Below are 25,891 nucleotides of genomic sequence, written 5' to 3'. Positions count from 1 at the left end.
GGGGAGGGGCAGAAAGAAAGGGAGAGAGAGAATCCCAAGCAGATTCCATCACTGTCAGCGCAGAGCCCTATGCAGGGCTTGACGCAGGGATCCCCGAAGGGCTCCATCACACGAATTGAAGAGCCCACGCTTAACCGACTGAGGCACCCAGGCGCTTCTTTCATAATTTGTTAAAGCAGCAATAGAAAGACATGCAATAGGGTACAGGGCGTGAGGGTAGCGGTAGGAGCCCAGACCCCTGATAGCTATTTTGCTCAGTGCTACAAACACCGCCCGCGGGTGCCCAGGGCTTTTACGTTGTCTCTCCAATTCTGTCCCCAATACAACCTCGCACACTCCTGGCGCAGCAGGATGTGCAATCCGTGTGCGACTGTGGCCGCCACCTGAGCTGAGTACAACCTTCTCCTAGCGGGGCAGGGCGGGGCCCCTAATGGAAGACTAGAACCAGGGGTTAAGCCCAGCTCGAGGCAAATAGCTCTACAGACCAGGCTATTCCCAGACCCGGGCCCCACGCATGGCGCACAGAACCGGCAAGCCTCCCGAACCACCTAGTCCGAGCATTTTGCTTTGGCTGCGGCCTTCAGGAATCCCCTCGTCCTGTGCACCTGGCAGGACCCAGGGAAGATTCCAAGAGGGAGAGGCTGGGTGATAATAGGTGTCCCCAGGCGCTGCAGCGGGAACGAGGGAGCCCCCTTTGACGACTGGGGAAACTGAGGCCAGGAGCGGGGTGGAATGGGCCAAAGGCTGCTTACATCAAATATTAGGGGTGAGAACCTAGGGCTCCAGTAAAAGACGCAGCAGGTGTCCAGGTGCAGGGGAAAAGGCCCTAGGGTGAGGGACCTGCACAACCTGCAAGTAGGGGGTGGGGCCTAACGGGGAGCGGCCCGCTCACCGGCACGCGGCTGGGCTCAGGGGAGGGGTGGAGTCAAGCTGGGAGAGGCCGAAAGGCCCAGAACAGGGGCGGAGCGTGAGGTGGCAGGGCGGGGCGAGAACATTGGTGTGGGCGGAGCTACACTGTGGGCGGGGCGAAGCCACGGCAGGGGTGGAGCTTGCAAGGAGGACTAGGGGACGCGGCTCCTAAGGGGCGAGATCTGGGTCGGGGCGGAGCTTAGGCTGAGAATGAAGCGGGGGGCGGGGCCGGCCGCCTTATCCGGCCAGGTGGGAAGGGCTTAAGAGCCGGGAAAGCCTCCTGGATCAAGGTTGGGAGGGTGCGCCGGGAACTTCCGGGCGAGTTTGGCGCATTTCCGGTCAAGATGGCGGCGCCCAGCAGAGTCAGGTGCGGGCGACTCTGTCTTTAGTAGCGGCGGCGACTCACAGCCCGGGGAGGTGAGTCTTGGGTTAGGGAGGTCCGTCTCGCTCTGGCTCCTCTCTTTGGAGAGGAAGGAGAGGGGATTTGTTGCTAAGGCGTCCAAAGGGGGGGCTTGTTGCCAAGGAGGCAGGGCAGTGGGGTTGCTAAGAGACGGGAACGCACTTAGGGGCGATGGGGGAGGGGGTTGCTAGGTTGCTAGTTGGAGTGGGTGGGGCCTGTTGCGAGGGAGGAAGGAGGGGCGTGTGACTTTGGGGAAGGGTCCTGTGGGTCTGCAGGAAGGAGAGAGGGCTGTGGCTATGGTGGGTGCGGGCAGAGTGGTTTGGGGTCATGGGCGGGCGCCCAGCTCCCCTAAAACGCCGCCTTCTCAGCAGACCCCCAGGAGTCGACCCGACGGGACGCCAGAGCTACCTCAGCGGTGGCCACCCGCTCTCCCAGACACATTCTTCCCTTCACAAACAGCCCATGGCGGACCAAGGCTCTGGGGGCAGCCGCCTCCCCCTGGCGCTGCCCCCGGCCTCCCAGGGTTGCTCCTCAGGGGGCGGCGGCTCCTCGGCCGGGAACTCGAGCCATCCTCCGCCCCCGCGAAACCTCCAAGGCCTGCTGCAGATGGCTATCACGGCGGGCTCTCAGGAACCAGAGCCCCCTCCGGAGCCCATGAGTGAAGAGGTAAAGGGTGGGGATCCCGGAGGTGGGGAGAGGGGGTAGGTGGGACAGAAATCTCTCGGGAAGTGCGTCCTGGGCAGGGGCGGGAGTCCAGGTGTGAGGGCATGGCGGGCTGTGTTTGTGCCAGGTGGGGTTATGGTAGACTGGAGGTCAGATCTCAGAAGTGCCTGCGAGGGCAGATCCCTGGAACCCAGCATCCCGTCGAGGTGCAGAGTTGCACAGTAGCTTTGTGGTGAGAAGGGAAAGGGAGCCGGGCAGACCTGGTTTCGGCAGTATCCAGCTGTGTGACCTTGGGTATGGCGCTTCACCTCTCTGAGCAGCAGGTTCTTTATTTGCAAGTTGATGATGACGCTAAGAATAACAGCACTTCATAGGGTATTTCTGAGGTTCCCGTTTAAGTAGGGGTCCACACGGCGCCGGGCAGTGTTCCTGAAGACAGCAGGCTGTTCTCATCAAGAGTGCAGGCTCTGGGGACAGGCACTTAGGTTTGACGTTAGGCTTTGTGGGTGGCCCACACTGTGACCTTGGGCAAGTCACAGCCTTTCTGGGCCTCGGTTTTCTCATCTGTGAAGTGAGGATAGCGATACTCACCTGGGAGGGTTGTCTTGGAGATGAGTTAGCGATACTGGTTATATGTGATGTTTAGCGGCCGATGGTGATTATAGTATACAAAATATTGTGCTAATCCAGTGATGTCATTGAACGTTTAGGACAATGAGGTAGGAATAGGCACAGAAGGATTAACATCTTGCCCAAATTCATCCAGGACTTGTGACCACAGAGCCCGCATATGAGCACTAACAGACCTGGTGGGAAAAAAAAAAAACAAGAAATCAGTGGCCAGCTCTCAGCTGTCATCTCACTTGACCTGATAGGCAGCATTTGATTCCTACCCATCTCCTTAATCTCTTTCTTCATTTGTTTTCTAGAACAACAGTGTCCTGGTTTTATCCTAACTCACTGGCTCTCCTTCCCTCTCCTCTTCTGGTTCTTCCTCATTCTCCAGCCTCTGAATGAATGCGTACCCCAGGGCTCTCGTCTTACCTACCTGTGCTCACTTCCTTTGTGAACTCATGTTGTGTTGAGACTTCCCCCTGACCACTCTCAGATTTATATCTCTAGACCGGTGGTTCTGATATTATCTCTCTGCGGACATCTGACAACCAGCGGAGACACGTTTAGTTGTTCACCTCGGGGCAGGGGGTGGGCTGCTGGCATCTAGTAGGTAGAGACCAGGGCAGCTGCTTGCCGCTCAACATCGTCCAGTGTACCCACCCCCAACAGAACCATCCGGCTCAGAGCGTCGGTAGAGCCAGGTTGGGAAAGCCAGGTCTAGGCTGGACCTCCTCTCTGAGCTCCAGCATTTCGCCTTGGGTGTGTAATAGATCTCTCAAGCTGAACGTGTTGAAAAATGAGCTCTAATCTCCACTCCTCATGTTCCATACCCGCTTCCCCTCCCGTTTTCCCCATCTCCTCCTAGTTGCTCAGGACAGAGACCTAGGAGTCCCTTCTTTCCCACCCCGTTGCCACTCTCTCCGTAAATCTCGTGGCTAGAAAGTTGTGAATAGAAAAGACGCTCAACGGAAACCTGTTGATTGAAGGAGCAGTCAGCTCCCGAATGTTGGCCGTTATTAGCAACAACTGTTAGGCGTGAACGAATTACTGACGGAGGGTTGCTTCTTTCCCCACCCTCCTGCCCGGTCTCGCGCCCCAGAGGCGTCAGTGGCTGCAGGAGGCCATGTCCGCCGCCTTCCGGGGCCAGCGGGAGGAGGTGGAGCAGATGAAGAACTGCCTCCGAGTGCTATCCCAGCCTACACCCTCCTTGGCTGGGGAGGCCGAACTGGCCGCTGACCAGCAGGAGCGTGAGGGGGCCCTGGAGCTGCTGGCCGACCTGTGTGAGAACATGGACAACGCTGGAGGTACGCCCCGGGCTGCCCACCCCCGCCTCCAGGGTCCCGCCCCTTCTCCCTGGTCCCCGCCCTGTCTCTTCCCTCCTCTGCAGCCCCGGGTCCCTCTGTGTCCTCGCCCCTGTCCTTCCTTTCGGGGATCGCACTGTCGGCCCCTCCCCTACCCTCCCGGCCTCCAGCCTCTCCCTCTCTAGTCTGGTCCCAGATGTGACTGCCCTGTCTCTTCCTGCCCGGTCCCCTTGTCATCAGGAGGGGACCTTCTCTCACCCCACCAGCCCGGCAGCACGTCTGCCTCCCCGATATCCTCCCAAACTGGTCATTTCTCCCTAGTCTCTTGCGTGTGCACCGTCACTCCCCGGAACGTGAGTGAGGAGGTGGTTCGGGGCAGGACGGTCAGAGAGGGTCTCCCCGAGGGGTGCCATTTGGTCAGAGACCTGAAGCGGTGGAGTGAGTTATGAGATTAGCTCTGGAAAAAGCTAATGGGGTATGGCCAGTGCAAAGGCCCTGAAGTGGGAACATACCCGGGACGTGCAGGAACAGCAGTAGGGCCAACAGGCCAGAATGGAGTGAGCGAAGGGTGGGAGGTGGGAGGGGACGCTGGGTGTGGAGGGCCTTGTAGGCCAGAGTCGGTGCTGGGGTTTTGTTCTAAATGCCAAGGAGCTGGTAGGAGGAGGACATTCTACTTTCAGTCTCAGGGGCATAATATAGTCATTGAGGGTGTGGATTTGTCTTTTCTGGCCGTTTCGTGTCAATGGAATCATAGAATATGTGGCCTCCGAGTGGACGTTTTCAAGGGTTTTCCACGTGGGAACCTGTAACTGGAACTTTATTCCTCTCTGGAGCAACCTATTGTGTGGATAGGTCACGGGTTTGCTTATCCATTCATCAGTTAATGGACATTGGGGTCATTTCCCCCATTGCTTATTGAGAATACTGCCCTCGTGAACATTGGTGCAAGTGTCTGTTTAAGTCTGCGCTTTCCGTGGTTTTGGGTCTTTATGTAGCAGTGGTCATATGACAACGCTGCGTTTGACTTCTCGAGGAACCACCACTTTATTTATAAGAACGGGTGCTGGGCCGTAGTTTGCCGAGCCCTGGTCTAGTATGAGGTACTCCCACAGGGAGATTGGGGGTCAGTACCGGAATTCAGTGGGCTGCAGCCTGGGACCCTAAGCCCCCAAACGCTGACATTTTTTTTTTTTTTTTCTGTTTTTACTTTTATTTGCATGTATTTCATGCAGAATTTACTCCCGGGCCATAAGTTTTTGTTTCTTCACTTTCTTCTGGGATATCTTTTTCTTCTGTGCAACCTCCTCTTCTGGTTTAGGAACAATCTGCTCTTTTTCAGTAAGGATCATCTCAATGTGGCAGGGAGAGCTCATGCATGGGCTAATCTGACCATGAGCCCTGTAAGTTCTACGCCACATTTTGGGGGCTTTGTTCACCTGGATGTGCTCAGTGACCAGAGAATCTACATCTAAACCCTTACGTTCAGCATTGCTGTCTGCATTTTTAAGCACGTGCAATAAAAATTTGGCACTCTTTTTGGGCCACCGACCCTGTGTTTGGCCTGGGCACACCTACCAACTCCACCATTGTAGCGTCGGAATGGCACACATTGCTTCTGCAAAGTGACATCTTTCAGATACTCGGTGGCCTTTCGGATATGCATTCTTGATGGCCTGGGCAGTTTCCCGTGTGTTCTTAGAGTGAACACGAAGATTTGAACCTCTTGATTTGCATGATTTTGTCGGGTTTTCCGGGTCAAGTGAATAGCGAACCATTTTCAGAGATCACCTCAGGCCGCTTACGGGAAGAGAAACGCTGACATTTTTGAGACCTCGGAGGGATGCCTGGTTGGGTGCCGGGAGGAAGCCCGCGCTTGAGGCAGGCTCCCCTGGGAGGCAGCCTCACCCTCCAGCCTCACCTGGAGTATTAACTTGTGAGGGTGGCAGTAACAAAGCACCACAGAATGGGAGGCTTGAATAGACTTGTGTCGCCTCACACCTCTGGAGACTGGAAGTCTGAGATCCAGGTGTGGGCAGGGTCAGTTTCTCCTGGGCTCGGGTCTCCTTGGTTTGCAGGTGGCCGCCTTCTCCCCGTGTCCACACGTGGTCTTCCCTGCGTGCATGTCTGTGTCCTGACCTCTTATAAGGACACTGGTCGTACCAGATGAGCACCCACCCTGATGACCTCACTCTACCTGGGTGATTTCTTAAAAGGCCCTGTTTCCCCGTACGTTACATCCTTGGACACTCGGGGCTTCAGCATACGAATGTTGGGGGGGAGGGCACAGCTCAGCCCCTAGCACCTGAACTCTCGTCTCCCCTCTCTCTGGCACAGACTTCTGCCAGCTGTCAGGCATGCACCTGCTGGTGGGCCGGTACCTGGAGGCAGGGCCCGCGGGGCTGCGGTGGCGGGCGGCACAGCTCATCGGCACCTGCAGCCAGAACGTGGCGGCCATCCAGGAGCAGGTGCTGGGCCTGGGCGCCCTGCGCAAGTTGCTGCGGCTTCTCGACCGGGACTCCTCCGACTTGGTGCGCGTGAAGGCCCTGTTCGCCATCTCCTGTGAGTGTCGGGGGGGCTGCGGGGAGGCGCACAGATCCTGCTGGGATCTGCCTGGGGGCAGGTGGAGGGGGACCTGAACGTTCAGTTATGCCCATTACCCGTTGAGACTCTGTGCTGGGTGCCAGGACCGGGTGGTGAGCTTGCCAACCCCCTGTCACTCAGAGAGCCACACCCTAGTGCCACGGGAATGCCGCTCAACACGTCAGAGTCGTCAGTCTCTGTTGCCCTTCCTTGTCGTGAGGAGGGGGCCGTCCTTGCCTGAGAGGGTGGCCTCCACCCATTAGAGATACCAGTGGCTCTCACTCACGCTGCCTCCTGGGGAACAGGTGCCTGGATGGGGCTGATGCCGACACCTGTGGGGCACTCTCTGTGTGCCAGGCCCCACGCCAAGCCTGGGCGAGCATTAGCTTGCTTAGCCCGCACACACACCGTCGGAGGTAGGGAGACTGAATCTGCGTCAAGGACAGACCAGGTCAGGTAGCCTAAGTGACAACCCGGGCGCCCTGCAAGGACGTGCAGGTGCGCGGTGGGAGCCCAGGCAGTGCTCTCCACCATGCACTGGGCCCCCGTCTATGTGTGCGCCATGCTGGGGGCCCCCATTTGACGGTTTCTTTCTGTCTTTTTTTTTGAATAAGCTTTGTTGGGATGAAATTCACAGGCTATAGAATTCATCCTTTTGTTTATTTTTAAAACAGCTTTAATGTTTATTTATTTTTGAGAGACAGAAAGAGAGAGGGAGGCAGAGGATGAGAAGCAGGCTCTGAGCTGTCAAGTGCAGAGCCTGACTTGGGGCTCGAACCTGTGAACTGTGAGATCATGACCTGAGCCGAAGTCAGATGCTTAACCGACTGAGCCACCCAGACACCCCATCATCCCTTTGAAGTGCACAGTTTAGTGTATTCTCAAGGCTGTGCAACCGTCACCGCTGTCGAAATTCAGAACATTTCCGTCGCTCCCAAGAGAAGCCCCACGCCTGTTAGCGGCCCCTCCGCGCCCCCTTTCCTCCAGCCCCTGGCAGCCACCCAGCAGCCTGCTTACTGCTTGCCTGCCCCGGACATGTGGCAGAAGTCATACACCGCGTGGCCTTTTGCGTCTGGCTTCTTTCACTGAGCGTCCTTCTCCAGGCGCGTCTGCGTTTATAGCACGTACCACCGCCTCGTTCGCTTGTGTGGCTGAATAGTACGTCATTCGTGAATGGACTGCGTTCTGTTTATTCCTTCATCACTCGCGTGGCAGGTGGTTTCTACCTTTGGCTGTGTGAACGGTCCCACCGTGGACCATGTGGGCAAGGTTTTGAGCGGACGCGTGTCTTCATCGCTCTCGGGTGCGCACGCCTGGGCGCGGGCGCGCGGGGTCCCGTGGCCGTTCTGCATTTAACTCTTGGAAGTTGGAGGAGAACCTGTTCCCTCCCCTCACAACACTCGTGATACCAAACGTGTGTGCGGGGGTTTCTACAACAACCAGGTTTCCAACTTGCTGGACACCAGCGGGGTGTTGGACAGTTCCATTCGGACACTAGCTACCCACAGACGGCACACCTCCCACAGGGTAAGGGCTCAGCTCTATGAGACTGCCCTGCTTCGGACACCAGTGGAGAGTTTGGGCGTCCCTTACTTCTTCGTTACTGGCTGCGTATTGGCGGCTCCCATGACGCCCCTCCTCGGCCTCGATAACTTGCCAGAATAGCTCACAGAGCTCAAGGAAATACCTATGTTTAATGACTTATTATAAAGGATGTGATAAAGGATACAGATGAACATCCGGATGAAGAGGGACATGGGACGAGGTCTAGAAGGGTCCTGAGGACAGGAGCTTCTGCCCCTAAGGAGTTGGGGTGTGCCTTCCTCCTGGATTCACTAACCCAGGGGCTCTCCGAACCCCACAGTTCAGGGATTTTTTTAAGTTGTAGAAACCCCCGCACAGACTTAAAAAGCACAAGCAGGGGGAGGGGCAGAGAGAGAGAGAGAGAGAGAGAGAGAGAGAGAGAGAGAGAATCCCAAGCAGCCTCCACACTGTCAGCACAGAGCCCGACTTGGGGCTAAAACTCATGAATTGTGAGATCATGACCTGAGCCGTAATCAGGAGTCAGACACTTAACCGACTGAGCCACCCAGGCGCCCCGAGGGATTTTTATGGAGGCTTTCTCACGTAGGCGTGATGGATCATTGATTTCACTTCCAGTCCCTCTCTCCTTTCTGGAGGATGGGAGGTGGGGCTGGAGGTTCCAAGTTTCTAATCATGGGTTGGTCTTTCTGATAAGTAAACCCCATCCAGTAGTCCACCCAGAGTCACCTCATTAGAACAAAAGATGCTCCTATCACCCAAAAACTTCCAAGGGTTTTGAGACGTTGGTGTCAGGAAAGGGGGCAGAGACCAAGTATGTATTTAGTATGTCACAGTGGCCCCGGGAGAAGAACAGGGAGGCTACGGAGAAAGGGATTGTGGCAAGGGTGCGGGAAAGAGTCCTGGAGGAGGTGGCATCTGGAGAGTCACCTGCAAAACTGGGGAGACAGAGGGACAGGCAGACCTTGGGTGGCTTGGCCACAAAGGGTGGACAGAGAGACTCAGTTCCCCAGAGGTCCCGAGAGCCAGAGCAGGATGGGGAAGAGGTGGGTCAGTGTTGTCTTCTAGTAGCTTGCGTTAACCATCTCTCAGTAAAAAGAAATACCTAAAAAAAAAAATAATGCTTATGAAGCGCGGGACCCTAGAAGTTGATGTTGATGGTGGTGACGGTGGTGAGGATTCTGGTGATGGTGGTGACCGTGACCTCGAGGTTCCTCCCCCCGCTTGTCTCCCCCCAGGCCTGGTCCGGGAGCAGGAGGCCGGGCTGCTGCAGTTCCTGCGCCTGGACGGCTTCTCCGTGTTGATGCGGGCCATGCAGCAGCAAGTGCAGAAGCTCAAGGTCAAGTCGGCGTTCCTGCTGCAGAACCTGCTGGTGGGCCACCCCGAACACAAAGGTGGGGCAGCCAGGGCAGGGGGCCCAGGGACGGTCCCAAAGGGAGGGTGGGCGGTGTGTGCGGGGGAGGGGTGTGGACTGCCCCTCTGACCCCTAAGACCCTTCCCCCAGGGACCCTGTGCTCCATGGGGATGGTCCAGCAGCTGGTGGCCCTGATCCGGACAGAACACAGCCCCTTCCATGAGCATGTGCTTGGAGCCCTGTGCAGGTATGCTGGGGCCTCCGAGAGGGCGAGGCCTGCGCCAGGCGCCCCCCACCCCCCACCTCCCGGGCTGGCACCGCTGGGCTCCCGCCCACCGGCCTCCTCCCTGATGGGATTCGGGAGCTTGGGCCTTTCCCACAGAGGGGGCAGGCATCATTGTGCTGGCCCTCCCTGAGCAGTAGTTTCCTCACTTGCAGGGGCTGACACGGCAGCCTGGGAGGAGGGGCAGAGGCTTACCCCGCTCCCCCCCCACACACGGTACCGGCAGATTAGTGTCTGCACGAGAGGACACGGGGAGCAGCCCGTCACGCAGGCGGCGGCTCCCGCGTGCCGAGCGGGCTCCAGGCCAGGCTCTGTGCCAGGTGCCTTGTTTTGTACCAGTCTCATCGTAGTCCCTGGGGTGGCGTGGGGACGGCGTGAGGTCTGCATCCGGATGGGGAAACTGAGGCCCAGCGTGGGGAACTGTCTTGCCAGGGCTCCTGTGGGAGCAGCGCGGGGGCGGGCCTGTGTAGAGCGGGGTCCCAAGGATCGCTCTCCTGTCCCCGCAGCCTGGTGACAGACTTCCCCCAGGGCGTGCGGGAGTGCCGGGAGCCCGAGCTGGGCCTGGAAGAGCTGCTCCGTCACCGCGTCCAGCTGCTACAGCAGCACGAGGAGTACCAGGTACGGCCTGTGGGCGTGGCTGCGGCACCTGCTGCGTCCTTCCTGTGTCTCTTGCCGCGTGCCTCGTGCTCTGAGCTAGCGCTGCTGCACGGGCGAATGGGAGCCCGGGGTGCCGTAAGGGGTTAGTTAGCAGTCATTTATTTATAGCCAAATCGTATAGTTATTTACATCCTGTCAGAGTTTTAACAATTAATCTTTATTAGATTGCTAAATAACAAGTCTGATAAGTAGCAACCAATGAGATAATTGAATAAGAAACGAGATAAGTAACTCGTGTATTTAATTAGGTAATAAGTAACAAGTGATAACTCAGATAATTAATCAGGAACAAATAAGTGATAAGAGCAACTAATTAAATATTCGTACAGTTGTTTAATTATTTAAGTGATTTAGCTGATAATTAAATGTGTCACACTCCAGGGACAACTGTTCGACTGAGTCCGTTCCTCTGTGACACTGTCGAGAGTTCACAGAGGTGCTGGGAGTGAGGAGCAGGGATGACCAGGAGAGGCACAGTGTCCACTCCGAGGGGCTTGCCCCGACCTCATCACAGGGACACGTGGAAACATGTGCCCACGGATCGTGGGGGCCACGGAGCCCCAACCCGGCCTGGGCTCACTTCCAGCTGGGGAGTGCTTTAGTTGTTGCATTCGATCCCTGAGCCGCCTGCGTGGCAGGTGATACCACGGCCCACTGGTGAGGACCCTCCTGGTGAGACAGGTCTCCTGTGAACTGACCAGCACTCCTTTTGCCTTTTTTTTTTTTTTTTTTGTTCCAAAAAAAAAAGTCTGTTAGCTCTATTTGGTTCTAATTTTTCTTTTAACATTTATTTATTTTTGAGAGGAGACAGAGCACAAGCAGGGGAGGGGCAGAGGGAGAGAGGGAGACACAGACTCAGAAGCAGGCTCCAGGCTCTGACCTGTCAGCACTGAGTCCGATGAGGGTCTCGAACTCACGAGCCGTGAGGTCATGAGCTGAGCTGAAGTCGGACGCTCAACCGACTGAGCCACCCAGGCGCCCCGCTTAACAGTTCTATTGAGGTATAAGTGTCATGTAATAAACCACTTACTTGAAGTGTGCTACGTGAGAAGCTTAGACATATGGATACACCTGTGGAAACCTTCATTCTTCCTTGCCTCTCTTTGTCGGGGGCAGCTCAGCCATGTGCCAGGCCCTGATCTGGGCGCTGGGGGTTTGGGGAGGAGCAAAAGGGTACAGCCTTCGCTCTCACGGGGGCTCAGGGGTGATAAACATGCAGACACGCAGAAATACATATTTACAAGTACATGTATACCTTGTGTGTGCGTGTATATGTGCATGCATAATACATTCAGTGTTTGTATATGTGTAATTTAACACGGATAGTATGACATCAGGAGGTTACAAGTACATTGACGGAAAAAACGTGAGGGGGCAGAGAAGACGGGGCAGTGATGCGTTAGATCTGGTGCCATATCAGTTTCCTACGGCTGCTCTAACAGTACCACAGACTGGGTGGCTTAACGCAGGGAGGTACGCTCTCGCAGTTCTGGGGACTAGACGTCTGAAGGCAAGACTAGAGTCGGCAGGGCCGTGCTCCCTCTGAAGGTTCTAGGGGAATAATCCTTCCGCTTCCAGCTGCTAGTAGTTGCTGGCAATATTTGGCTGGTGGATGTGCCGGTCCGGTTTCTGCCTCCATTTTCACATGGGCCTTCTTCTGTGTCTGTGTGTCTGTCTTGGAAATCTTTCCAGATACTTAGAGGTCTGCTTTAATTTCAGCATAATTGAATGACGCAGTTGGCATGATATCCCGTAAGGTGATTCTGTCATGACTTAGTCCTCTTTTGTAGGTAAATTTAAGAGTTAAATTTCATGAATGCTTTCTTGCAAAAAGGTCCTGTAGTCATGTGGTTCAAAAGTGAAGCTGCATAGGAGGGTAAGCAGTGAAAAGTCTCCCCGCTGCCCTTGTCTTTAACCACCCAGTGCCTCCCCCAGTTCTGTGTGTGCCCTTCCTCAGATGGTCTATGCACACAAGCAAATGTGCGTGTAAATTCTTCTCTTCCTGTGCCCCTTTGGTGCACAACCGACCTGTCCTGACCACTCTTCTGTTCCCTGCCTCATTCCCTTTCATGACGTCTCAGGGAGGGGTGCAGGAGGAGTGTGTTGTGTGTTGGCGGCCCTGGCTTTTTCCTGTTTCCTTTGAGAGCTGCAAGGTAGGTCGCTTCTTCCGCATCATGACCTCTGTTAATGGACTTGCTGGCTGTTGCTACCACTCTGCTAAAGGAATAACCTTTTTACCTGTTACTTAATATGCATGAATATGGCTATAGGACAATTTCCAGAGAGGGAAAAGCAGCCAGGTTAAGGTAGGTTAAAGTGAAGGTACAGAGTTAGGGGCCGTTTTGTTAGCTATTGCCAAGTTGCTCTCTATAAGGGGGGAACCAGTTGATGAGGGCGCCCAAGGGTCCCTTAAGCCATTTGGTCTTTTTCCAAGCCGATTGGCGAAAAGTAGTATTCCAGACCGGTTTACATTTGCGTTTCTGCAGTGAGTAACGTCGGACAGCTTTCCTTTCTCGTGAACTGCTCATTCGTATCCTGTGCCCATTCATCTACAGGGTGGTTGTTTTTTTTTTTTATTTTTTTTTATTTTTTTAACGTTTATTTATTTTTGAGACAGAGAGAGACAGAGCATGAACGGAGGAGGGTCAGAGAGAGAGGGAGACACAGAATCTGAAACAGGCTCTGGGCTCTGAGCATTCAGCACAGAGCCCGACGCGGGGCTCGAACCCACATACTGTGAGATCGTGACCTGAGCCGAAGTCGGACGCTTAACCGACTGAGCCACCCAGGCGCCCCTAAGGGGTGGTGGTTTTTATAATCGATTTATTTTAAAGCTCTTGAAGCATTAAATATGTTAGCCTTTTCAGACGAGTTGCAAATATTTTTCACCCCAAATTGTTGTTTTTCTTTCCTTTTTGTTTCTGGCATCTTTTTGCCAAGCAGAACCCTTTCAGGTTCATACAGTCCAGTCTTTCAGTGGTGTTTGTACCTGTGGAAGGGGTTTTAGTTTTAAGTGGTGATTAGTAGGGGTCGGTGGTACCTGGGAGTTAGGGCGCAAGGAGCTGAGGGGAGGACTCACCAGTGGGGTTTGATGGAGGCTGCGCGGCCCCTGGTTCTAGGTCAGTAGTCCGGGCACAGGGGAGAATGATGGATCCCGCTGGCATGGATCTCCGCTGAGATCTGAGGACCCTGGGAGACTTCTGGGGCAGGCAGTGCGGAGGGCAGAGACCCCGAAGCAGGGGTGGTCCTCTGCACTCAGGACTCTGCCTCTTGTCCCCCCACCCCCACCCCCATCCAGGAGGAGCTGGAGTTCTGTGAAAAGCTGCTACAGACCTGTTTCTCCAGCCCGACGGATGACAGCATGGATCGGTGAAACCTGGTGGCTTATCGCCTGTCTCCGTGGAGCCCCAGGCCTCCTGCCTCCCAAGCGAGAGCAGGGCCTTACTGGTGCATGGCCAGGGCGTGCCAGCCGGTCTCTGCTCAGCCCCCTGCAGGGGCACCGGGGAAGGCTCTGGCTCCCTGGATCTCACCTCTTGTGCTCTCACGCCCTTCCTCCTTCTTGTGTCCACACTGTTCTAATAAAGGTGTTTCTCTTCCTCCAGCTCATTCACTGCAGCCTTTGTCACCTCCCCTAGAGGATAGTTGGGGGGTGGGGCACGATCTTACGGGACCGAGGGAGCCACGGAGGAGGAGAGGGCAGCGGGAGGAACCTGGAAAGAAAAGTGCTGCTCCCTAAAATCCAGAGCCATCGTGTCTCATCTTCTCAGGCCCTCTTGAGAGGGAGTGTGGTGGACACCCGCCCTCCCTTTTGACCATCCAGCGTCGCGGGTTTCTCCATCAGAAGAGCCCCCCACGTTTGATATCCAAAGGGCCTGCCCGGAGGCGGGAGCCATGTTACTTCCCAGCATCCCGTGCAGAGGCATGTCACGTGACATCAGCCCCACCAATTAGAGCCCACCGCGCGGCTTCTGGGCGCGGGAGATGGGGGGAAGGCGGGAGCAGGTGCACCGCGGCCAGCCCGAAGCGCTCTACTTGCCCAGGGCTTGGGCATGGGCCTTGCTCCCGGCTGCAAAGCACTGAGAGATCCCCAGCCTTATCAGATATTGGGGCCGGAGACAGGTCTCACCCCCTTTCATAAATTCCTTGTCAGCTCAACCACGTCTGGTCGTGTGCAACCAAGGCTCGTGACCAGTGCCATTTTTCAGACGAGGAATGTGAGCCCAGGGTGTTGATGCGTGGGCAAATTCACACAGCTAGGTTTCAGACCCGGGCTGGCTTCAAAGCTGTGCTCCTCCTGTACCCTGGTCTCCTAGCTCCATTTCGTACACGCTAATTCCTCTCGTGTGGCATTTACTCGTACTCTTGGGATTTGGGATGGCCCAATTATTTCACCCTTCTTCCCAAGTTCAGGATAAATTGAAAGGTAGCTACAGAATCCAAGAATTGGAGCTCAAGTATCACGTTTATTACCATTATGGCCAATCAGAGAAAGTAGCTTTAGTCTTGCTGCTACCCCACCCAGCGTGAGACATGCTTGCCTGTCTGGTCACAGGCAGCACTGGACAAGCAGAGGCCTCCCCTTGGGTGCCGCAGGCCGCACTGGGCAAGCTGGCTCTAAGACAAGGAGGGCTGGCGTGAGCCACGATGCCCGTCCAATCTGGCAAATTGTTCCTCAGCCCCTAAAGGGGTTGGAGAGGCCAGGGGAGACACACTAAGCAATAGAAGTACCTCCGTGTGGAAATGTGAACAATGGGGAATGAGCGTTGTCACCAGACACTTTAAGCGCCTTCCAATTTTTTACGCATAACAGCATCGCCAACCTGTGAGTCCTGATAGGGGGAGACGACGCAGATTTTGGTCTTTAAAGCTGCTGCAGCTTCCCGGGTTCTTCCAGACTGACCATGTCAACTTCTCAGGTTTCTTTTGCTGGTTGAAAAGGGCTACCCCTCGTCTCTCAGTTCCTGAGCTTATGTGTTAAAATAATATGGCAACTGTGCCAACATGTAACAAAGCAAGCAAAATGCTGAGTAAAAGTCAAAAGAATGTGACCGAAGAAAAGATGACTGAGGAACAGAAGGAAATGCATCACAACTGCTTCAAGCTGAGTTACAATAGGAACCTGGGTCCATTTTAAAACAACCCCCCCCCCCAAAAAACAAAAACAAATCCCCAGGCACCTGGGTGGCTCAGACTTTGGCTCAGATCATGATCTCACAGCTGGTTGGTTCAAGCCCCATGTCAGGCTCTGTGCTGACAGCTCAGAACCTGGAGCCTGCTTCAGATTCTGTCTCCCCCACCTCTCTGCCCATCCTCCATTCTTTCGCTCTCTCAAAAATAAATGTTTCAAAAAATTGAAGAAACAAATAACAAAAAACAAATCCCCAATGATGAAAAGGTTAAGATTGGCAAAACTAAGGAAACAAACAGAGGACTATGGTGGATTGTTCAGGAAATATTTACTCCCTCCCATTCCACCTCCATAAGAGAAGTACACTTATCCACTCTGTTGGTGTGTGGAATTTATGTGCCTGCTCCCCATAACTTTGGGCTTGATTGTGTGACTTGCTTTGACCAATGGATGATGGCAGATATGAGGCAACCTGAGACTTGAAATGCGCTAACAGATGGGCTCGACCTGGGCTGCTTCTCCCTTTCCTCGTGAGATGGTGCCCTGGGTAGCCCATGGTGCCAGAATACGAGAGACATGGGAAACAGAACCAACTTTGCCAAACTTCACATTGGCCAGCTCCAAGCTGTGAAAATGATAGATACATGCTGCTGAGGTTGTGATTGTTACACAGCAGCAGATAACTGATAAAGAGCCAAAAATTAACTCATGCAGCAAATCCACTGGAAATAGCAAGGACCAGAAGAAGAGACATATGATGATAAGCAAATACAGGTGGAAATGAGAAAGATTAAAGCCAAGTACAGAGGAGCTAACAAATGTGAAAGGCAAATGCATAACTGGCATCCTTGAAATGGGGAACAAACAACAAGAACAGGAAAATGTACTAAACATATGATTCAATAAAATGTCTCTGAAATAAAAAAAAGTAAATCTGCAGATTAAAAAAATGAAAGGAGTCCGTACACGCACGCACTCGTCTGATCCTTACAGTGGGCCTGTAACATGAGCAAGGGCCTGTAACAAATTGGGGAAACGGAGGCAACAGTAAAGACAAGGCCTGGGCAAAAACCTAAGGCGAGACCTAAGTCAGCTTTACGCACAGAGAAGGCGTCGAGAACCGCGCGAGGCAGACGCGCGCGGGGCCCTGGTTGGAGAGAAAACCGGGTGCGGATTACCCAGGACCTGGACCCTGGAGCGAAAGCAGGAAATAATTGGAGGAGACGGAATGGGTTTCCAAAAGGAGCGAGTGGGAAGAGAAATCCTGGAGCAGGATTTGCTCTGGACTTTGGAACGGAGTCGTAGACAAACGCTACCCGCGTGCGGTGGCGCCTGCGCGTTGGGTTGTCTGGGTTTATTCAGGGAGAGACCGTTGGCCCAAACCAACGCAAGCGCATCCGCGGCCATGTTCTGGCCGGGCCGGAGGGGCGTGGTTGTGCCCCGCGCGCAAACGCACTGCCCGGGCCCGGGCGCGCGGCCCCGCGCACCCGGACGGCGGCGGGTGGGCGGGGCTTCCTGCGTGCCCCTGCGCTAGGGGATTGTGGGATAGTGGCGGACGGAGCCGGGCGTCGGAGGCCCCGAGCCGACTGCAGAGTCCGAAGACGCGGTCCGTTTGAGGAAGGGGACGCCGAAGGAAGTGGGCCTCGGCTTCCGTCGGCCGCTGCTCAGCCCTGCGGCCTGTTCGGACTGCGGAGGACAACGTCTTCTCTGACCGGCCTTTGCTTTCCCGCGCGCCGCCGGGCCGGGCCAGCCGGGACCACTTCCCCGCTGAGGGCCTTCGCCGGCCTCGCGGCCGCACCGACCTCTCCGCGGCCCCGGTCGCCGGCGAGCCCCGGACGCCCGCCTCCGTCCGCTCCCGGCCGGCGCTGACCCCCGGACTCTGGAGCTCGGCTCGCGGGGAGCCCCCTAGGCCCGAAGGCGCTAGCGCGAGCCCCCGCCGCCGCCGCCCCCCGCCCCCTCATACCGGGCCCCTGAGGCGGGGCCGGAGCCGCCGGCGGCGGGGCGGGGGGGGCGCCCCGATGAGCCCCGAGTGCGAGGAACCGCCGCCCCCCCGCGCAGGTGAGCGGGCCCCCGGGTTCCCCGAGGGTCTCTCAGCCCCCCAGGTATCGGACCCCCCCCCCTCCCCCGGCCAAGTTCCCTAGTCTCTCCTCTCGGCCTCCCGCCGGCCAGCTCACCTCCTCGGTCTCCCTCCGATTCCCCCACTCGCTTCCAACTTCCCCTCCTCGGACTCAGCCCCACTCTCCTGGGACATCTCCATCTTTTCCTCCTCAGCCCCTTTCCCTGGAACACCCCCTTCCTGTCCTTAGACTCCCCGCCTCTGACCCTGCCCGTACCCCTGCCCCGGGCTCAGGCCCACTAGAGCAGCAAGGCGCTCCCTGCTCCCTGCCCGGCTTAGCGTGTGAGGAGGGCTCTGGAAGCAGCCTGCGGAGCCAGCCAGGCCTGCTGAAGGCAGGCGGCAGAGGCAGGGACCAGCCCCAGGCCCTGCCCTGGGGAGACAAAGGCCCTGCCGGACAGTCACAATTAGGGGTGTTGTGATGGAGGTGGCTCAGGGCCTGCAGGCCGCAGAGGAGGGGCTCGGGAGCCTGGCTCGGTGGCCGTGGCGTTCTCTGTCTGGGAGGGACGAGTAGGGGGTTGACAGATGGAGAGTGGGAAGAAGGGCCTTCCGGGTGGAAGGAGCAGCACGTGCAAGCCTGTGAAGGTGGGAACCGGGGAGTGGTCTGCAGAAGTGTCGGGAGGGGGCGGGTGGAGGGCCTTGGTGCCGCTGCCTGTCCAGCCCCTCGAATGTGATCTCCTGGTTAGGGTCTTTCTTGCTCGCTCTTTTACACACCTGAGCCTGGGCTGGGGCCACAGACGTTACCGTTCACTCCGGCCCCAGAGGCAAGATGTTTCTGGAAAGGAAGATGCGTTAGGTGTGGTACCGGGTTCGGAGTGGTAAAGAAACTTCAGTGGTGTGTAAAATGGTGCTGATGTCAGTGTTCTTCTCACTCGGCGGCTCTGGGGATTCAGTGGGGATTCAGTGGGCCGTTTCGGGAAGCCTAGACCCTCACGCAAGGCACAGGAAGTGCTCCAGGATCAGTAGCTTTTAGGAGTGTTATTACTAGGTTCGGGATTACGTGTTGCAGTGGCTCTCAACTTGGGGCGGTTGTGTCCTCCAGGGGACATTTGGCAATGGCAGGAGGTGCCGATTGTTAGGAGGAAGGTGCTACTGGTGGGTGGAGGCCAGGGATGCGGCTGGACGTTGTACAGTGCACGGGACGGCCCCCGCCACAGAGTATTGTCCAGCCCCAGATACCAGCAGTGCTGCGGCGCAGAAACCCTGCTCTCTGGCTTGGGTGTCGTGTACAGTTTTGCCTTATCTGCCCTGTTGGTACTCGTGAGTGGCTGTGTGTTCTGAGTTGTGCATTTTGATTTATTTTAGTATTTTCAGGGATTTTTGTTGGTTCATCTACAGTTTCTCTGCATCAGAGGAGAGCCCTCTGGTTCCTGCCTACCCCGATCACCAGCACTTTTTCAGGGTCTATGGGAAGTGCCTTCAACAGGTCACGCTCCCCCTCTGGACTTGAGGTGTTTTTTTTAGTAAGTATTTCTAGCTGTGGGCCTGGCCTTATGCTAAGTCCCGGTAAGTTGGCATCTTGCAGAGGGAGGCAGGTGACTGAACAGGCAGATCCTGTCACAGAGCGCTCGGATGCTGTCACAGGGTGACCACGGAAGCTGTGGAAGTGTGGAGCAGGCCCCTAACGAAGTCAGGGGAGGCTTCTTGGAGGAAGTGGTGTCTGTGCCGAAGCCTGAAGGACCCAGGAGGAGCTAGTCAGGCCCAAAGAGCTGGAGGGAAGGCGGAGGGAGCAGGCAGCCAGGGCAGAGGCAAGGGTGCCCACGAGCAGTCAGGTGTGGCGGGAGTGTGAGCACCATGCGGGTTGCAGCAAGAGATGAGGTGAGAGAGGCCAGGGGGCTTTGGTGAAAACGAGAGGCCTTCCGGGCGCCCCTGGCTCACCAGCTCTCTAGGGCAGGCTCAGCACGTGGGGGGTGGGGACACGCCCTCCTTTCCAGGCCAAGCATGGTTTTCTCTTTGAACACCCGCTTTATAGATCTTCCCGTGGGAGGTGTGATCTTATGGTAACCGTGAGGTGTCTCCCGAGGGAGGAGATGGAGTCCAAGGCCACGGGGATTATATTTGGAGAGGCAGGATTGGAACCCAGGCCGTTCTGACTTTGGATCTCCCTGGAACACTGACCCTGCTCCTCTTCGTGTTCCAAGGGCTATTTCAAAATCTGATAGCCGTTTTCCTTTTTTCCCTTGAACCCATAACTGATCCAAGTGACAGTCCCAAATGTGAGCTTTCAGGTCCCTCCTTAGTCGTTGGCCAGGGGTCTGCAATCTTCTAATTCCTAATTATTCCATCTCCCGGGGTTGGACCCAAGTGGCCACCTCCCCTGGGAGAATGTGGTCTGGGGTGTCCCCCTAACTGGGGACCCCTCCCAGGCTTTCCCAAGCCATGGACAAGTCCCAGCTTATTGTCCTCTGTGGCTGTGGCCAGGTCCCTCCTTCCCTGGCTTCAGTGGCCCCTCGTCCCAAATGGGCATCCTGCTGCCTACCTTGCTAGGTCTGTGCTGGGTTCTGCATCGTACTCAGAGGTCGTGGGGTCGCCGTTACTGTTGTCCTATCCTCGGAATCGAAGCCCCCTACCCCCTTTCCAGACTTGGCAGAGAGCTGACAGTTGGGGAGACTCGAGGGAGGTGGTCTCATAGCCCTTGGACCTGCTGAGCGCTCAAGGGGCTGAGGCCGGCCTTTCAGTCATGGGTTCTCTCCCCTGCTAGGGCTCGTGTCTCATCTCAGCAGCCTGTGGCCCTGTGATGGCTGAGGGTGGCGGCGCCTGCAGGCCGGAGACGGTCTCTGCCAGCGCTAGACCCTCCCCTGAGCCCCTGGGCCACTCAGGTGGCCACCCCAGACGCGCTTGCTTGCAGGGGCTTCATGGCCAGGGCAGGCGAGGAAGGGGTGGAAGGTAGAGGATCGGGCCCCGGGCTCCCTGGCACCGACAGAGGTGGTGGAGGCAGATCGGCGGTGCAGTGGGGCCGGCGCTCTGGGCCCTGCAGTCAGGCCCTGTCTGAGCCTGGGCAGGGCAGGGGCGGGGTGGGCAGGCTCCTGGGAGGGCAGCTGCTGTCACAGGCCTAAGAACAACACAGCAGAGCAAGAGACCCGCGGCGATGGTGCCAAGCTGGCAGAGAGAGAGGTGGTTTTCTTTTTTAATGGCTTCCTTTCTCATTTACAGTTTCCCCTTCTTCCGTTTGCAGCCAGTCATGGTTTTCAAACGGTTGCTAAAAACCAGTGGTAGTCACTTCCGTTTTCTTGAAGTTTGCTAAGAGTTGCATAGGGTGGGGGTGGTGGGGTGCGAGGCGCCTGCCAGAGTATTTGAATGACCTGGGTCGCTCAGGCAGGTGTGCAGAGAGTCTGTCTCTGGGCTTTCTGGTTTTGAAGCTATCACCCCTGGGTTACTGTCCAGCTCCTTCCGTCCCGCTGGGAGTGTCTGGGCTTCGGCGGGGTCAGGGACCTACAGGAAGGGGCCACCAGCTGCCGAGCACTGCCGTGTCAGGACCACCTGCCTGAGCTGGCCGTTCTCACAGGACTCTTCCTGAGGGCTGTGAACGCATTTCACAGATGAGGAGATGAGGCTCCAGGATACCGGGTGCCTGGCCCAGGCTCACCCCATTAGAGTGAGAATGGAACACCCCCCCCCCCCCCACTGGCCCATCCAATTCCCAGGGCTTCCAGCAAGTTCTGTTAAGTGGGAAGATGGGGTTGGCCATCAGGACTTGAGGTTGGAGTGAATTGAGAGAGCGTGTGTGTGTGTGTGTGTGTGTGTGTGTGTGTGTGTGTGTGTGTGTTCGTTCCTGTTCTCCTGTATCTCCATCTCTGTTCTGTGTGGAGCTTGAGACGTGATGCTTGTAGGCACCAGCCGCCACTCACTTGCGTGTGATCCTTGCAGCCTCTCTGATTTTGGAGGAACGACCTTAGGTTCTGAGAGTTTAAGGGGCCACCTGGGTTCTGAGGCCCCTGGAGTTCATTCCCCATGCCACCCGGCACCCTCCTGTCTTACGGTGGGCGGGCCCTCCCCTGCCCATCCCTCCCCACCTCTCCCCCCTTACCCCGCCCGCCCCTCCCCACCTTACACCGGCTCTCTGGAAAGCAGCTTGGGGAAGGAAGCCCTAGCTGCTGTCCACAACCAACCCGTGGGAGAGGTTGGGGATGATGCCCTGATCCCGTGCCCTCTAACTAGCTGCTTTGGAAGTGGGCGGGTCTCAGCTTTGACAATTTCCGCCAGTAGACAGGATAGGGGGGCTGAGTCCTGGTTCTGCCTCTTGGTGGCCACGGCTCCGTCCCTGTGGGCCCCTGTCCCCATGTCTGTCAAATGGGAATATCCACTCTCTTGTCTTGATGTGGAGCCCAGGTGCCCAGGCTGGTGTGTAGGTTTCCATGGGATGTTGTCTGGGCCCCATCCCCGCCCTGCCCCTCAGCTGTGGGGGGTCCTGCTTAGCTCAGGGGTGTTGGGGGTGTGGAAGGGGGAACCTGTGCATGCTTTCTGTGCTTCAGCTTTTGTGGCACCTGGCGCCTGGTTAGCTCTGGGTGACTTGGACACAGAGTGAGGCCTGGCCCCGGCCCTGTCACCACAGGCTTGAGCAACTTTGGTTTTGTTTTTGGTAGTGGTTTTCGTTGAGATACAATTTATACGTCATGTGGTTCATTTATTTAAAGTGCACAAGTCAGTGGTTTCTAGTATATTCAGAGTTGCGCAGACATCACCGTAGTAGGTTTTTTTCATTGAGGTGTAACGGACAAAATTGTGTACATTCAATTTTAGAACTTTTGGGGTTTTTTTTTTAGATATGCTTTTCCCAAAAGGAAATCTCATATCCATTAGCAGGTGCTCTCACCCCCACGCCCAGTCTCCTCCAGCTCCTGAAAGCCACTAATCTGCTTTCTGTCTATGGGTTTGCTTCTTGTGGATGTTTCGCGTTAAGTGGCGTCCTACAACACGCAGTCCTTGGTGACTGGCTTCATTCCCTGGGCTTAGGGGGTCTTTTGAACTCTCTGGTCTCCCCCTCACGTGAGTCTCCAGTGGAGAAGGAGGTGGTATGCTTGCCACATTGAGCTCCTTGCCTCTCACAGCCTGGGTGGTGGCTGCCCCTCAAGGGGGTCCTGGCCCCAGGTTTGCCCAGCTCAGTGCCTTGGGGCTGGTGAGTCACCTGTGCCAGCCCTTAGTTTTCTGGCCTTTAGCACAAGGCCTGTCACAGACTTGTTACCCAAAGAGAGAGGACGTCCATCAAGCGTAGAAGGGTTTCTTGAGAAGGTCTAGGATCTCAGCAAATGGAGGGAATTGCCTGCATGCAAAGGAGAGTCGCTGAGTACTTTAGAGTGTGGGGGGTGATATTCAATGTTTTCCCCGTCACACGGCCCGGGGGTGCACACTCAGCACCGGCTCAGCCCTCCTCCCCTCCCCACCCCCACCTGTGACTGTGGTTTAACGGGGGGGGGGGGGGGGGGACATGGGAGGAGCGATGCCCTGGCAGATATGTCACCTGCTGCCTCAGAGAGGGCAGGGGCCTTATGACACGTGGGGGGTTGCAGACGGGGGTATCTTTCTGCTGCTATTTTGAACATAATCGAATCGCGTACCAGGTGCTGTGCAGGGTGCTGCCCCTGGGCGCTCACAGCAGCCTAACGAGGAAGGCTCTGCCTGTGCTGCCCGTCATCTGGTCAGGGCACCAGGGCACGTGCACCGTGTCACAGCACACTGTCGTGCGGACCGGGGTGCACATTCCAGAGCTGGCGGATGGAGGGGGTGCCAGAGCACTGCTTCCACCCTCTCGGGGGGTAGAGGCTTGGCAGGAGACCCCAAGGATGAGAAGGAGCCGGTTACTGGGACATCCCAGGCCGGCGAGGCAGCAAGAGCAGAGTTGCTAAGAAGATCCCAGGCCAAGTGTGCTCTGCACACAGAAAAGCCGGTGTGTCCAGTGCAGGTGAGGAACGCGGTGTGAGGGCGGCTGGAGGAGCCAGCTCACACAGGCCTGCAGCCGGGGCAAAATTTAGATGTATCTGCGAGCGGAGGGAAGCTCTCAGGCTCCTGAGCAGACAGGACGTGGTCAGGTTCCATCTTAGCAAGACGGTCCTGGATGCCTGTGGAACAGAATGGAGAGAGGTGACGGGGCCTGGTCGGGGTGAGGGTTCTGCAGGTTAGAGAAGCGCCCCCAGTGGCTGAGTGATGGGCAGGTGTGCAGGCTGTGCCTTCCTGAATTCAGAGGTGTCTCCTGAGTAAGCGCTAGACTAGGAGCCGAGTGTCCCGCCAAGCCCCCGAGGACCGGGAAGGGGCCGGCCGTCAGAGTCTGGGTGAGGATGGCAGAGCCAGGCCGAGCTGGCCCTGCCCAAACTTGGGCCTGAGCCTGCCCATTCCTCTGTAAGTGAACAGGACAAGGCCCCCCGCCCGGAGACTTTACCTTCCGGGAGCTTGGGTGGACAGTCGCCTTTGTGCACCTCAGCATCCTCGCCTGTAAAATGGGGCCATCCATACCTTCTTGGGGGGCAGTCATGAGAGTAGGGAGAGATAAAGGCCAGACGGTCCTGAAAGCTGTCAGTACACAGCTGATGTGGGACATCAGTCTGGCATGTTAGGGAAGGGGCCCCCTCCATTCCTGTGATGCCGGGAGGCCTAGATGTCCAGTATGGTGCTGGGGCCGTGATGTCCTGCAGGGACCTCTTAAGGAGGGCCGGCCGCAGGCTGGGGGAGGCACACCCCTAAATGGCAGCTGCAGGATGACCTGTGAGGAGCCAGGCTGTAGCTTCCTTGGGGAGGCGCCGTGTAGGTGTGAGAGAGCCGGTGTGTGCCAGTGCTGTGGGAGTGGAGGTCCAAGGGGAGGCTGGGCTTGGCCCGAGCCGGCTGGAAGGCTGGCAGGGGCCCCTGGGGTCTCAAATGGCGAGACCCAGGGAGCCCTTTTGGGCTTCTGGCCGCGAGCGAACACCAGGCACTCACGTTTGTGTTTGAGAAAAGTGGCCAGCGTGGAGTGGAGGGTGGAGGGCTAACGGGAGAGTCCCTGTGTGCTGTGGGACGGGACCTCTGGGCCTGTGGGAGGGCCCCCCGCCACCCTGGCAGGGACCTGGTGCCTGCTGCCGTCTTGTATGGTGGTGTCTACTCCACTCCACCTGCCGCCGTCCTGAGCCAGGGCCGAGGAATCGCCAGGGCCCCAGATCTGGGATCATTGCAAATTTAGAGCCACTTGTTCCTGGGCACGGCGGGTGGGGAGGACGCTTGGAGGTGAGTAGTCTCCCGCAGAGGCTGGGAGGGAGGGCTGGGTGCGGGGGGGGCGGTGTCTCGAAGGGACCGAAGCCATGCGTGTGCCGCTCTGCCCTGGCTTTGAGTCCTGGCTGCTTCCTGAGGGAGTCAGAGCCACTTTGTGCTCTGGGCCTGGGCTCCATTCCATGGTGGGTGGTGTGGGGCAGAGAAGGTGAGGGAGGGCCTCGCAGTCCATCCTCGGTGGCCTCTGCTTTAGGTGGTCTTCACAGGCAGGTGACGAATGTGAGCTCTGGTCAGCACCTGTGTGGTGCTGGGGAGCCCCCAACTTTCCTGGGCATGAGTTGCCTGTCTTGCAGCGGGGGTGGCGACGTGTCCTCAGAGGGGGCCACGGGTGCTCTGCGTGGGGGACTAGTGGCCTGGGAGCTTGGTGGCAAGTGCAGGGCAGGCCTAGCAGGAGGTCTGGACTGGGAGCCGTAGGCCTTTGTAGAGGCCTGGTTGAGTCCACGTGCATAGTGGGCTCAGACCCCCAGGCACCCAGGGAGTGCTCCCGGTGAAGTGCTCCTGGTCGGGGAGTGGGACGCAGCCTTGTCCTCCTCCCCACTGAGTCAGTTACCCTGTCCTGGTTCCTTTGGGCCCCAGTCAGCGGCTCTTCTGGGAGGGCCCCCTCCCCCGCTTTTCCTCTTCCTTGTCCCGGGCCCTGGGTGGGGGGGGGGGGGTTGGGTGTGTTTGTGTGTGTGTATGTAGAATCCAGGCAACAGCCACAGCCTGGAGACATCTCAGACTTCCCTCTGCCGCCGCCCCACGCCCTGCACGTGGCATGGTGATTTGCTGGGCTGGCCAGCAGCCCCATGCTGGCGACCATGGGGCATTTGAATTTGTTCAGATACAGATTGAAGCGAGTCTGATGCCAGAGGTTCCAGGATGAGCACTGCTCCCACCCGTACTCTCAGGGTCCCTGCCCAGATTTGGGACCGTGGACACAGGCCCTGGACGGGGACAGGATCGCAGGGGCTCTGCACAGCCTCAGGGCTCTTCTTTACAGGCCACGTGTGTGCACCCCCAGCCCCCCACCTCCCCCCCCCCCTCCCGGCCCCCGGACTTCCCCCGCGACTGGGGGCGGAGGGCTGGTCAGGGCCATTGGCCTCAGGTGTGCACTACCCTCTGAACTAGAGGGTGGCC

General features: G+C 57.1%; 1 protein-coding gene and 1 pseudogene across 3 annotated transcripts; one reads left to right on the top strand and one right to left on the bottom strand.

Annotated features, from left to right (window-relative positions):
* The first annotated feature begins 1,176 nt into the window (after positions 1-1,176).
* On the top strand, positions 1,177-13,910 carry HSPBP1 (HSPA (Hsp70) binding protein 1). 3 transcript variants are annotated; one of them, XM_047101011.1, is made up of 8 exons: positions 1,177-1,326; positions 1,681-1,975; positions 3,687-3,891; positions 6,223-6,447; positions 9,249-9,404; positions 9,515-9,611; positions 10,154-10,265; positions 13,603-13,910. In XM_047101011.1, exons 2-8 carry the CDS (start codon positions 1,772-1,774, stop codon positions 13,675-13,677), a joined length of 1,074 nt encoding a protein of 357 aa, XP_046956967.1. In that variant the 5' UTR covers positions 1,177-1,326; positions 1,681-1,771; the 3' UTR covers positions 13,678-13,910. The 3 variants fall into 3 exon arrangements, with proteins under 3 accessions (XP_046956967.1, XP_046956968.1, XP_046956966.1); XM_047101012.1 differs by having other exon boundaries at positions 1,678-1,975; XM_047101010.1 differs by lacking the exon at positions 1,177-1,326 and having other exon boundaries at positions 1,637-1,975.
* On the bottom strand, positions 5,070-25,880 carry LOC124527795 (60S ribosomal protein L17-like; annotated as a pseudogene).
* Between the last annotated feature and the right edge of the window lie 11 nt (positions 25,881-25,891).

This window comes from Lynx rufus, unplaced genomic scaffold (genome assembly GCF_022079265.1).
Source record: "Lynx rufus isolate CCGP_SWC_20201006 ecotype Redwood Valley unplaced genomic scaffold, mLynRuf1.p SCAF_54, whole genome shotgun sequence".
Classification (NCBI taxonomy): Eukaryota; Metazoa; Chordata; class Mammalia; order Carnivora; family Felidae; genus Lynx; species Lynx rufus.
Note: the sequence above shows the minus strand (reverse complement) of the source record. Positions and strands in the feature narration are given on the sequence as shown.